General features: G+C 41.8%; 3 protein-coding genes across 3 annotated transcripts; 1 reads left to right on the plus strand and 2 right to left on the minus strand.

The window, feature by feature from the left end:
* Positions 1-2,076: 2,076 nt before the first annotated feature.
* On the minus strand, positions 2,077-6,441 carry acadsb (acyl-CoA dehydrogenase short/branched chain). The gene is made up of 11 exons (XM_068583381.1): positions 6,354-6,441; positions 5,864-6,026; positions 5,679-5,779; positions 5,357-5,563; positions 5,095-5,265; positions 4,521-4,646; positions 4,357-4,449; positions 4,149-4,238; positions 3,904-4,041; positions 3,348-3,447; positions 2,077-2,820 (listed from the first exon to the last, which is right to left on the minus strand). The coding sequence occupies exons 1-11, from the start codon at positions 6,387-6,389 to the stop codon at positions 2,744-2,746; spliced, it is 1,302 nt and encodes a 433-aa protein (XP_068439482.1). The 5' UTR covers positions 6,390-6,441; the 3' UTR covers positions 2,077-2,743.
* A 403-nt stretch (positions 6,442-6,844) lies between these two features.
* Positions 6,845-9,154, plus strand: LOC137789652 (zinc finger protein Pegasus-like). The gene is made up of 4 exons (XM_068583391.1): positions 6,845-6,879; positions 7,065-7,285; positions 7,386-7,571; positions 8,054-9,154. Exons 2-4 carry the CDS (start codon positions 7,150-7,152, stop codon positions 8,968-8,970), a joined length of 1,239 nt encoding a protein of 412 aa, XP_068439492.1. The 5' UTR covers positions 6,845-6,879; positions 7,065-7,149; the 3' UTR covers positions 8,971-9,154.
* Positions 9,155-9,762: 608 nt separating this feature from the next.
* LOC137789817 (L-seryl-tRNA(Sec) kinase) lies at positions 9,763-12,135 on the minus strand. Its single transcript, XM_068583623.1, has 6 exons — positions 11,829-12,135; positions 11,134-11,389; positions 10,630-10,831; positions 10,432-10,507; positions 10,247-10,340; positions 9,763-10,149 (listed from the first exon to the last, which is right to left on the minus strand). Exons 1-6 carry the CDS (start codon positions 12,078-12,080, stop codon positions 9,932-9,934), a joined length of 1,098 nt encoding a protein of 365 aa, XP_068439724.1. The 5' UTR covers positions 12,081-12,135; the 3' UTR covers positions 9,763-9,931.
* Positions 12,136-12,424: the final 289 nt, after the last annotated feature.

Below are 12,424 nucleotides of genomic sequence, written 5' to 3' on the forward strand. Positions count from 1 at the left end.
GTATTATAGAAGATGCTAGAACATGTTGAAGCTGATGTTGGACTGTGACCTGCAGAAGATCAACCTCATTCAGCTGTTTCACCTGCATGTGTGCAACAGGAAAACATTATGTACCTCTCCTGCACCAGAGCCCATTGACTTCAATGTAATTATATTAGTCAGGAAGTGCTACAGGCAGACATCAAATTGAATGCTCACAACTGTGATAAAGGCTTCTCAAATCAGCTTTTTTTTTTTTTTTTTTTTTACAAAAGCCTGCAGGTGATGTAATACGTGAGGATGACACAACAAGTCTTGCTTCTGTCAAATATTACAATAATGCTGGTGCTTGGATGCAGCAAATTATAATTACACGGTGAGGCATTTATAAAACATGTGGTCAAATTAAATGATTTGGAGATTGTGTTCATGTTTGTAAATCTGGAATATGTCATTTAGAAAATCCTAAAGCAAACACATAACAATGTATGCCTGTCACACAGTGTATAGAGTAGATATTTGAGGTGACATTTGGCTCAGACTTATTCCTAAATGGTCAGAAAATACAATATGTATCAACAAAATAACCACGTCATACATTTGAGATTCATCATTAACATCAAACTTCAAGCGGATGCAGAGAACTAAATTAGAAAATGTAATTTGCTCAACCTACAAACATCCAGCCTGTCCTTTTCGCTCACGGAGCGCTCTCCAGCTCTAAAGGACAACACTGTGTTTTGTGAAAAGCTACTTGAATCCCTGCATAATTAGAGGTCTCATAGCTGTGTTAAAGATGGGGGCGGAGAAAGAGGCATGGTTGAGCTGAGCTTGCCAATGCAAAGTGCAAAGCAGATAGCTGTGTTTCCATCAGATTATGCTCATTAAACAGAGGGTTTTCACAATAGACGGAGCAAGTCAGAGTGGATTAGAGGGGCAAACAAAGTGCGCTTATTTAATGATGCCAACGCAGCCTTGTGTTTTAGTGATTTTGGAAATGTCTGGGCATAACATGGTGCTGATCTTGTTAGTAACATTTTGTTCTCCGTCCGTGTTCATTTCATATAAACCTGTCATGTTTAAATATAATTACACCACCCAGACAAACTCTACTCATGTGGGATTTTTTGTTCTATCAGTGATGCTCCACGGCTAAATGATTCTTTGTATTTTGTCTTAAAATAATATCTGTTGCGTTTGATCTGATGTCAAAAGGTAACACTAAATATCAGACTAATATCTTATGTTGACAATACTAAACAGAATTAGGTTAAACATCAAGTTTTTTTTCTAAATGGAATGATTTAACAATAGAAAAATAGGAATCTTTTATAGGGAGAGCACTTTGTCAGATATGATCTCCACATGTGTGTCCTTTTCCCTTCTCTCTTTGAATAGTGTATAAGGTATGTAGTTGTCGGGCCACAAAAGAGAAAGAACACTTTGTGTTTTCCCTGTAAAATAAAGTTTCATCAGCAAAATGACAAATGTTATCAATTAACTTCATGGAGATCTACATCGTGACAATTTCCATTGCGACAGGTTTTCATCCTTTAATAAATATTATTAAGAAACATCAGTGCTTCATGTATTTATTGTTAAACTGATACCTTGCAGGGTTCATTATATGAGGACTCATAATGGTCATTACTATTCTGTATACTTGGACACCGCCTGTCTGTGTTGTGTAAAACAACAGACCTCATTTGCAGCACATGGGTTTGTAATCAATATCACCTGAAACATTATTAGTGAGTCGATTATGTGAGCTAGGCACTGTTCATCTGAAGCACCGGCATAATTAAACTGATATAAAATGTCATTAGAGGTGACAGGCTGTTAAACGACTTGGTAACGGATGAGTCTCTCGGTGAGAAGCTGCCTCAACTCAAAGAGCTGTTGTCACTTTGGAGAATGCTGCCATCTAGTGACAGTGCTCTGCATTAATCTACCTCAGTTGCACAAAAGAAAGACGGCCAATTGCACTACATAATACTTTATATTTATTGGTATTGCCAAAAGTATATATATATATATATATATATATATATATATATATATATATATATATATATATATATATATATATATATATATATATATATGTTAGATTAAAGAGGAACATCATATATTATGTGCAATATTATATTATGTGGAATGATTTCCACATTTCCCCTTACAAGCAACTGCATAAATGGAGCTTGTAAGTGTGAAATATTTAGAATTCACTTATTTTAGCGCCAGTGTAAATATTTAGAATTCACTTATTTCAACGCCAGTGTAAGCAACACACTACTAAGTGATTGAGCTCAGTCTTAGCCGACTCTGAAGGCACTGAAACAGTCAAAAGAAATCCCAATCAATAAGATTGGGATTTCAAGACTCTCACATTGGAACATATGGATCAGTTATGTTATGCTGTCATGATTCATCACCATATCTCAATAAACAGAACAAGAAACCGTATGATCTGTACAGCTCTACAAAAAAATAGTTACTCCTAGACTTTTGGAAGGGTCAAAAGAAAATCATCATTGTACCAGAGCAACTTCAAACCAAAGTCCAACATCAGTGACATCCGTGTAGTGCAAATCACTTAAGAAGAGAAAACATTGTTGATATTTGTAACAAACATCTATAACTGCTACATAACTCTAGAAACATGAATACAGATCTACAGCAAAGCACTTAACAAAGTCATCTAAGGGGAAGAATATGGAGTGTAACCCAGGTTTGGGATGCATCAGCCTCCAGTCATACGGTGTCAGTGGTCATACTCCTTATCAATGAACTTGGCCATCGTAGACAGCTGAACATTCGTTGTGCCCTCATAAATGGTGCCTGCACAAGGGAGACAAACCAACGCATTAGAATCACTTCCTGCAAAACAACACGTTGTGCAAAACAAGGTCAACTTTGTCCAATTCCCCTGCACAGTACATGAACCTGCAGCGTTCCCTTGGGGGGATACAAGGGGCTCTATTATGCAGCTCAGTATGCCGGTGCTCCTGCTGGAGGACTGGGGAGCCGAGACTGCGGCGATGACAGGAAAAAGGGACTTTTTTTTTTGCCGCGGTAGCTTCCTCGGCTGTGTGATGGTATAATGGCACCCTGAGGGGTCCATCCGGGGGGAATTCCTGCAGAGTCCGATTTCAGCCGCTGCTATCAGCCCTTCCCTCCGCCCCACTCTGGTCCAATGAGTAACAGCTACACCTGACCTTCCCACAGCCCTCATGCGCTGTGTCCTTTTCCACATTGTAGTTCCCTAAACCAGCTCCAATGTCAGCAACAATTGAACAAGCAGTGTTCAAACAAGCCCATGTGTGTCTCGTGGTGCATATTTCATGCACTGTCTATGTCATGCTCACCAATTTTACAGTCTCTGTAGTATTTCTCAATGGGGTAGTCTTTGGTGAAGCCGACCCCTCCCATCCATTCGATGCATTTAGATGTGGTTAGGGTAGCAACCTGAGGAAAATAAAACATAACAGACTCTTATCCCGTCCCGTAGACACTACACGGTACAATTAACATTTTCACATGACAATATATGCGTTACTTTAACGCGATAAAACTGATTCTGATATTAAAATGACTTTAATCCAACCAGGAAGATGTTTCACAGACTAAAAATATAGATTTCTTTACAGGAGTTCCCTCGCAGCACATCGAAAAGAGGGTCATCAAGGTGCAACAACACAGATGTGTTCGGAGAAATAATGTAAAAAGTACAGAGACAAATAAGACAAAACCCCAGATAATCCCGCCATGACAAATTCCTTCTATGTGTAAACATACCTGGCAATAAATGGTTCTGCTTCTGATCGTCACAATATATCCTTGAAATACATATGAATAATTAAAAAAGGACCTCAGCAACACCATCCTTGTGTTGAAGAGTAGTCAGTGAACGAGGAAGCTCACCTCTGCAGTGAAGTATTTCGCCATGCAGGCCTCCTTGATGAAGGGTCGCCCGGCTTCCTTCAGACGAGCCGCGTTGTACGTCAGCAGCCGGCCAGCTTCAATCTGTGTCGCTACGTGCGCTATTTGGTGCTGCATGCCCTGGAACGTAACGACATGAGAACCCCGTGAACGCACTGGTCCCCAGAGTAACGTGAATCATCACCGACATGTGCGGTGAAAGACTGGAGTTTATCGTGGATCCTAACCTGGAAGTCAAAGATGCGTTTTCCAAACTGCACTCTCTGCCTGGTGTAAGGAATCGTGTGGTCAAAACAACCTTGTGCCAGCCCGAGCATCTAAAACCCACAGAGACAAATTTAGCACACACAATAATTCCCTCTTACACCTTTGTATTCCTGAATAGAGCAAACGTAGCTTGTTTTAAGTAGATCATTTATATAAAGACTGCTCTACCTGAGCGGCAATTCCAATCCTGCCCTCATTCAACATTCCGATCGCATACTTGTACCCGTGACCGATCTGGCCCAAAATGTTCTTCTCTGGCACCTAGAAATGAAAAGCAGGAAGTTGGTAAAAGTCACAGCGTCACACTGGCCCGGCGCAGTGCGAGGCGTTACCTTGACATTGTCAAAGTTGAGCGGGCAGGTGGAGGACGCACACAGGCCGAGCTTCTTCTCCTTCTTGCCGATCTCGAGCCCCTCCGTGTCCCGGTCCACTATGAAGCAGGTGATGCCTCTGTATCCCTGTCAATTGATAGTGAGTTTGTCTTTACATTTGTACAGTACACAGGCACACATTGTGTTAAGAATAAGTTAGAGAGTACTTGATTTAACAATTTACATATTTGTGGTACGTTAAGGCAGGGTTAGTGATCTTCTTCCAAAACATTTTTGTTGAAATTCTCATTACATTTTGACAGCCATCAATTAATAAAAAGAAGAAGAAATAAAAACAGTGTCCCTGGCTGTCCCATGGCTGTAATAAGCCCATTCAATCATTTAATTTGGCAGCTTTAGTTTCTAAAGATTACTCTGCCTTCAACAGTTGAACTGTATTTAAGAAAACAGTGTTTATCAGATGTTACTTTTATATTGCAAACGATCTTTTAGATAAAACATGAAGAATATGGTTCTTGTTTTGTTTTTTAACTGACAAGAGCAACAAAGATTGGAGAGCTGAGCAGCTACTCACGGCAGAGGGGTCGACATTTGCCATCACTAGGAAAACACCTGCATGCTCTGCATTACTGATCCACATCTTGGATCCATTGATGATGTAATAGTCCTTGTGTTTTTCAGCACGCGTCTTCAGAGAGAAGGCATCACTCCCCGACTCGGCTTCAGAGAGGCAGAAGCTTCCAATCTGTGTGACGTGACCCAGGTACAGTGAAGTAAAGTAAATACAGTGCTGTTTGAGGCCGCGCATGGTCGAGACGGTATGCTAAATTACTCACCATGTCGGTCGACAGTCGGCTGAGGTACTGCTCTTTCTGAGCCGTTGTTCCTAGTTTGGCAAACAGCGTGTTGATCAGCGTGTTCTGGATGTCACAGAGCACAGCCACAGAGGCGTCCACCTTCGCCAGCTCCTCAATGACCAGGATGGAGGAGAAGAAGGTGGAGCCAGTGCCATTGTACTCTGGGTCAATCTCAATGCCCATGAGCTGTGAAAAAAAAGAAAGAAAAAAAAAGAACAGAGAAACTCTTACTTAGTCCAATTTCTTACTGACTCAAGTTAACAGACATATTTGATCATTCACAATTAAATGATTTACATACACCCTGTTCAAAAAGAGATTTGATCATGTCCTCGTCCATGGCAGAGTTCTCATCCATCTTGGACACAATCGGAGCAATGCGCTCTTGGGCATATTTTTTAACTGTCAAAGAACAAGACATAAGTTCAGTGTTCAGCTGCCAGCAACAGTAGAATCATTGGTACGAGTACCATATGTTCAACTCACCTGCTTCCCTCATCATGCTCTCCTCCTCTGAATACGTCTGAAGTGGGGGAAAGGATACCATACCAGCTGCTTGGTCTGAGGACACATCTGGGGCAGGATTGGATGACATGCTCCTCCATCCAGTCTGGCATGCACCCCATGGTCGAGAGATCTGTCTGCACGACTAAAATCAGGACACACATTCGTGGAAATGCACACTTTGAACAAGAGTGCCACACAGTGATGTCGGCCATCGTTCACCACTAATGTTAGGTTTATCAATTCTTCACGTCCGACGGGTTTGTGACGCAATTCACCAGTACTACAAGTTCGTTTGTGCCATCATGCTAGCGTTAGCTATGTGTTAGCTAGTAATGTCAACAAGATCCAGTTGGGGTTAAGTGAACGCTGCGTAGTTCAAGAATAAAGGTTTGCTGCAGTGTGACATTTAATATAACCCGACAATTTGCAAACAATTAGCAATAGCTTTGACAGTGGTATTCTATCTCACCTTTGAGAAAATCCTGACCAATTGTGCAGCCATCATTAGTTACAAAATGTTTAAATGCGTGCATACGTCACGGCCTGCGTAAACAACATTTGTAATGCTGCCTTCACGTGCCCCTAGAGCGAATTGGACATTTGTTAACCAAAGCGTAAATTATAAAACGATTGAGTAAGCACAGTATAAATCCATATGCCAGTTGTGAAGCTATCCTATTGATGCTATAATAGTAGTTTTGAACAAAAAGAAACTGAGCGTGCTTTGTTGTGCGTGTGTGAACGAAGGGAATGACTATTTTGAAGACGTCACTCTTTATATTTAATCATAGAGTGTGCCATATGGCCAATGCATACTTGCATGATCGTTAACATAAGATAAATCTACCATAAATTTGAGAAGCGTTCTTGAGATTCGTTCGTATATGTGCCAAATTTAAGAATACCGTTATTTTTGCGAGTCCCCGAACGCAGCAGTTGCGTTTGAAGGAGTACGGAATACAGACGCGTCAGCGAAAAACGGAAGCGTTCTCCTGGTAACAGTCCGAGCCAAATAATTTATCCCCGGGGCCCCTTTTGTAGAATTGTCTCCGCTTAGCGATAATGTTACTTAGACGCTGAAAAGCTGCGTTGAGGGTGGTGCTAGATAATCGTGTTAATAATAATAAACATTGCTTTCAGGTGTCGAGCTAGCAAGCTAACCAATAAACACATTTCCCAGGAATCCATTCGCTAACTTACTGCAGATTGCAAGTGTCCGTGGTGAGACTCAACTCCTCTGGATCTTATTAGGCTCGACACACATTATGGAAGAGATCAAGACCGAGCCTGTGGATTTTGTGAAGGAATTCCAAGAATACCTGACCCAGCAGACCCATCATGTCAACATGATCTCGGGCTCTGTTTGCGGAGACAAAGAGCCAGGGGAGCCGTTTCAAGCCGGTGGGAATTGGAGCACGGTACATTTACAGCGATATGTTGTGTCGTCGATAACGTGAGAATCATTTGATGACAGTCGTTTTGTGCGTTTTGGCTTCACAAGTTGCCCCCAGGAGTGAGCAGAATGGCCTGGAGCAGTCTGTGGAGGTGAGACTGCCGATGGAGGATGGTCCAGATGTCCAGATCGACGGCCTGGAGAGGACCTGCGATGGGAAGTACAAGTGCAGCTACTGCAGCTACGCCAACAAGGGCATGGCTCGTTTAATAGAGCACATCCGCATTCACACAGGTCAGTGTTTACAGTGCCATGCGTTCACAGCATACATACCAGGGTCATGAAGTAAGCTAATCCACTACTGTTGTGATTGTACCATTAGTCAATGACATGTCAGTTTTTCCCCTCACAAATGAAGGATGATGTATTGGAAGAATGTATTGTAAATGCCTTGCACTTTTTTGTCCATCTCTATGTATATCTGTCCATTTTGTGTAATCTCTTGTGCTACACACTACATTGTACTTACTGCCTCCTAGTAGCTGTATACTTTCTCACAGTAAATATGATTGTATTATTCATGTTATAACTACAATTATTTAATATATATAAAATGAAATATAAATATAAAATATATATATATAATGTTTCTATTGCACTGCGGTGATTGTTGTTGTTTGTCTAATGCATGCACCATCCGCCAAGACAAATTATTCGTACGTGTAGCATACCTATCAAATAAATAGTTCTGATTTCCTGCCCCAATTGTCACCCAGGAGAGAAGCCTCATCGCTGCCAGCTGTGCCCATTTGCTTCGGCGTACGAGCGCCACCTGGAAGCCCACATGCGCTCGCACACGGGAGAGAAACCGTACAAGTGTGACCTCTGCGCCTTCCGCTGTAGTGACCGCAGCAACCTTTCGCACCACCGCCGCCGCCGCCACAAGCTCCTTCCCACCAGGGCAGTCCGCTCTTCTTTCTCCAACAAAAGAATGTTGAGCTCCCTGCAGAAGAGGACCAGCTCGTTGGGCTACAGCAGGCGAATGCTCATCAACTACAACCCTCCCTCCATGGGGATGTCGAAGTCGGATTATCTAAATGACTTTTCTCACAAGATCCACCACCATATGCATGGCGGCGATCAAAATAACCATCCCAAGGTAGATGAGAATGAAAGAGATGCTAATGGTTTTACTTTTATTAACCCACTGGACCAGCTCTCTACACTCGCCGGTCAGTTAGCCGACCTTCATCCCGAGTCGCAGACCCCAGCATCCCCAGACAGGGAGTCCTTAAAAGACGAGAAGCCCATTCTCATACAGCAGATCTCTAGTGAACATGCAGCCATATGTTCAAATGGAATGCAGACTTCACCGCCTAAAAATGAATCTCCCACCTCAGGCCACGGGAGTTACAGTCCTGCTCCCGGCCTCGGCTTTGAGAACAGCTTGAACACTGTGACCGCGAGTGTCAGAAACAGCCAGCCCAGCACACCTGCCCGGACCGCAGCGGACCAACAACTGTCAAATAAATGCCCACACTGTGATATTCACTTCCTGGATAATATCCTCTACACCATTCACATGGGCTGTCATGGCTACGAACATCCATTCCAGTGCAACATCTGTGGTCACATGTGCATAGACAAATACAACTTTTCATGCCATTTTGCTCGGGGACAACATATAAAGTGATTCCAAAGCAACATAGATGTTATGATGTCTTTGAACCTTCTGTTTTCAGCATCTTCCATTTCATTTCATATTTTTTGTTCTGTACAGTTTATTATTTGAGGTTCATGAATATGATGGTGTTACCTTATTGCAGTTTTTTAAATGGCTTTGAGCTTTTCACATTGGTTTTGTATTGATAAATAAAATTGGTGGACAAAAACAGAAACTTTTTGAATCCTTCCTTCTATGCCACTGCAGCTCCTTGTGTTTGACATATGGGATCCACGAGACATTTACATAAATCACCAGCTCAATATTCAACTGAATGTTTTCCCTTCATCTGTAAATGTTCTTTTAGTCTAATTACACACCAAAGTTTTTATCTCAGTATGTCCAGCCAATTTGGCTGAATACATTTCGCCGTGAGAAAATGAAGTGGGATGTTCTTAGACTGGCCGCTTAATTGGCTCATTTTCTCTTCAAAAGTTTGTGTCCAGCCAAACTGATAATCCTGCTTGCTGTTTTGATATTTATTCATGCCTTTCCTGGAAACTATTTTTATATTTACAAGCTGTGAGTAGTTTTGGGTACCACTTTTTAAAAACAATCTGACTTTACTGTAGACACTTCTGTGTATAGCAGCAAAGGTTGACACATCGTAAAGATCCTTGCGAATATGTACAGAAAATTATTAGGGATCAAGGAGTTCTTCTCTCATATAGATTAAGTATATTATTTGTATTCTGACACCATATTAGCAGAGACTTTATCAATAGTCATGACTGGATGACAGTACTTGAGTTTCAAAGTCTGTTAAAAGTCTGGCAAGTTTTTAATTACAAAATAAAATAATAGTATACATGTAATTTATTCATTTACCATAATGACCAGAAAAAGTTCATAATATTTACATTGAATTAAATAGACACATCTTCTTGGACGTTTGATGCAATCTAATCTGCCCTTTTCGAAAATAATGAGGTCATTTATTTTCATTCATGACTTTGGACAGGATTTCCGTTTTCTCGTGGTCAAAAACGTCCACTGCTCTTTTCACCACACGTTCTACATCAATATCCTCTTCTTGAGCGAAAGTGGCTTCCTCAAACAAGCGTCTCCGCAGGTTGTGAAGAAATGCTGCTTTGGAGTCATTCAGCTGAGCGGCCAAACACCTCATGTGCTCGGGAGGTACTTGATTCTCTGAAGTTAAGGTGAACAAATGATTTTAAAGATGGGCTTTAAATGACAAACTTAATAAAATGTAAAATGTGTAGTATTAATAAAGCTCATAACTGACCTCTGGCAGTCTTCATGGCTTCAGAAATGTGCCGCCTACAGGCCTGGTCAGTCTGGTGAACCACACTAGTTGCATATTTAAGGCGGTCCGCCTCCTAGACAGTACGAGACAACCACACAAATCAGTTCTGCGGTGGCATATCACAAGTCCTATTAAAAGATTTGAGGGGAGCTGCATTGGCACACCTTTTGTTCAGTGTTGTCTACAGCCGGGCTCAGTGGGTTGCTAAGTGCACAAGAGATCAACTCCATCACCTTCTGGCTAAGGACAAGCCAGACAGGAAGAGAAAAAGACAAACACAACACAAACGCAACACACATACTTAATCTAGGGATGTGCCATTCGGTGGTAAGTGGTAATAACTGCTTATTCTGCTGTCTTACATGTCACATTTAGACAAGTCGTCTGTAGTGTTGAGTGAAATGCTGTTTGTCTCCCATGAGTTCTTCTGTGGGTTTGGAGACTCCAAACGCTTCACCATCTCCAATATCACCTCAGTGGGAATGGGTTCAGACCTGGTCTGGTTTCTGCTGATGCAGGACTCCAAGTCACAGCGCAGATATACCTGGCAGAAACCCAGGGAATCTAAAAAGACAACAGACAAATTGTTTCAACATTTATCAAAGTAGAAACTTAGTTGCCTTTACATTGATCAAAGTTATGTTCTTCTGCTGCAATATTTCCTGGTGCATTTGGATGCCTCCAAGACATCAGGGCTTTGATAGGTTTGATGTATGACATCAATATATGAGCTCATAGCATACTAATGTCAGCAAATGTATAAAAAAATGTTATACTTAATGGGCTAAAATGTGCAAAACTACCATTATGGTCTGTTATGAACATTCAAGTGGTAATGGCCTATCCTGAAAAGAGAAAGTGCTTACACTTTCTTGCAAGTTGGTGCACTTCATATCTCATGCTTGGATAGTAGAAGTTGTCATCCAGTAGGAAGACAAGTGGTGCCTGGTCCGCCTGCAAGCTGTCCAAAGCTTCAGGCTGCCGTAAAGCTTGAATACATTGTTCCCATGCAGCCCTGTTGATCTGGCAGCTGTTCGGCAGCTCAGCCAAAACTTGAGGTTTCTCCAAGAACTGCTCTACGCACCTCAAAACTGCTTCTCTATGCAACTTCCACTCAGTGTGCTAGAAAGAGAAAACACAGTATACCAATAAACACTTTGTAATGCATTCTGGAAAACTTTCATTTAATTGACACTGTTATGGCAATACAGTATTGTGGACACATCCCCCAAACCCCAAAGAAGACAATGACCGGTCCCTTATAGTGAATACATTTGTCCTCATTATGCCTTTTTCTGTCTGACCAACAGTCTAAAACCCCAAAAATATGCTGTCATATGTGACAAGCTACAACCAGGGGATTTTTCTTTTTTCCTTTGCTGTAATGTGACTGCACATATATTAATCTCACAATACACTTATTTTACCCTCCATAGCAGTGCTGAACCGTTTTTATCAGAATATTTCAGTGTGCAAATAAAGATTAGCCTACTGAGAGAAAAAGCTCACTTAAAATAAGTTCAATTGTGCTATTCTACTAGTTTTGGATACACGAAATTACTCTGTTGGGGATTGCACCGTCCACCTCCTCCACCACTCTGGTCAGAAAAGCCTGCTCGGGGATCAGGTCGTCATACGGCACCACAGCAGCTCTCCATCCGCGCTGTGCGGCGGTGCTGAGGAGCTCGCGGGCCAGCGTGGACTTCCCAGCAGCGGGAAGACCGCAGAGGACACACAGACAAGCCGCAGCCCGGCCGACTCCTCCGGCTTCCTCTGGCGCCATGTGCTGCCGGAGAGCAGCTTCAAAACTCATATTTTAACACATTGTAAAAAAAAAAAAAAAAAAGTGTGGTTATTAGCTGTGTGGAGTTGACGGCTTACTTCCGTATTATGCTGCGTCACGTGACGTCCGGCCACAAGCTTTTCAAAATAAAAAGAGGCGAAAGCTTGAGATAGCTAGGACATGTTTTTTTTTCACGAGATACTTCTTTTTCGCAAAATACTATATGCTGTCTCTGAACTTTTGTTTCTTGAAGACTATTCTATATTTTTGACCCCCCCCCCCCCCGCCAAAAAAAAACATTCAAATATTTGTCCCATAATTCTTTGAACAACTAAATGAAAAAGTATAGCCAATGCCACAATTTTTGCATAAGT

The sequence above is a fragment of the Clinocottus analis genome, unplaced genomic scaffold, assembly GCF_023055335.1.
Source record: "Clinocottus analis isolate CAN_PGR_092001 unplaced genomic scaffold, fCliAna1.0.p SCAF_19, whole genome shotgun sequence".
NCBI classification, from domain to species: domain Eukaryota; kingdom Metazoa; phylum Chordata; class Actinopteri; order Perciformes; family Cottidae; genus Clinocottus; species Clinocottus analis.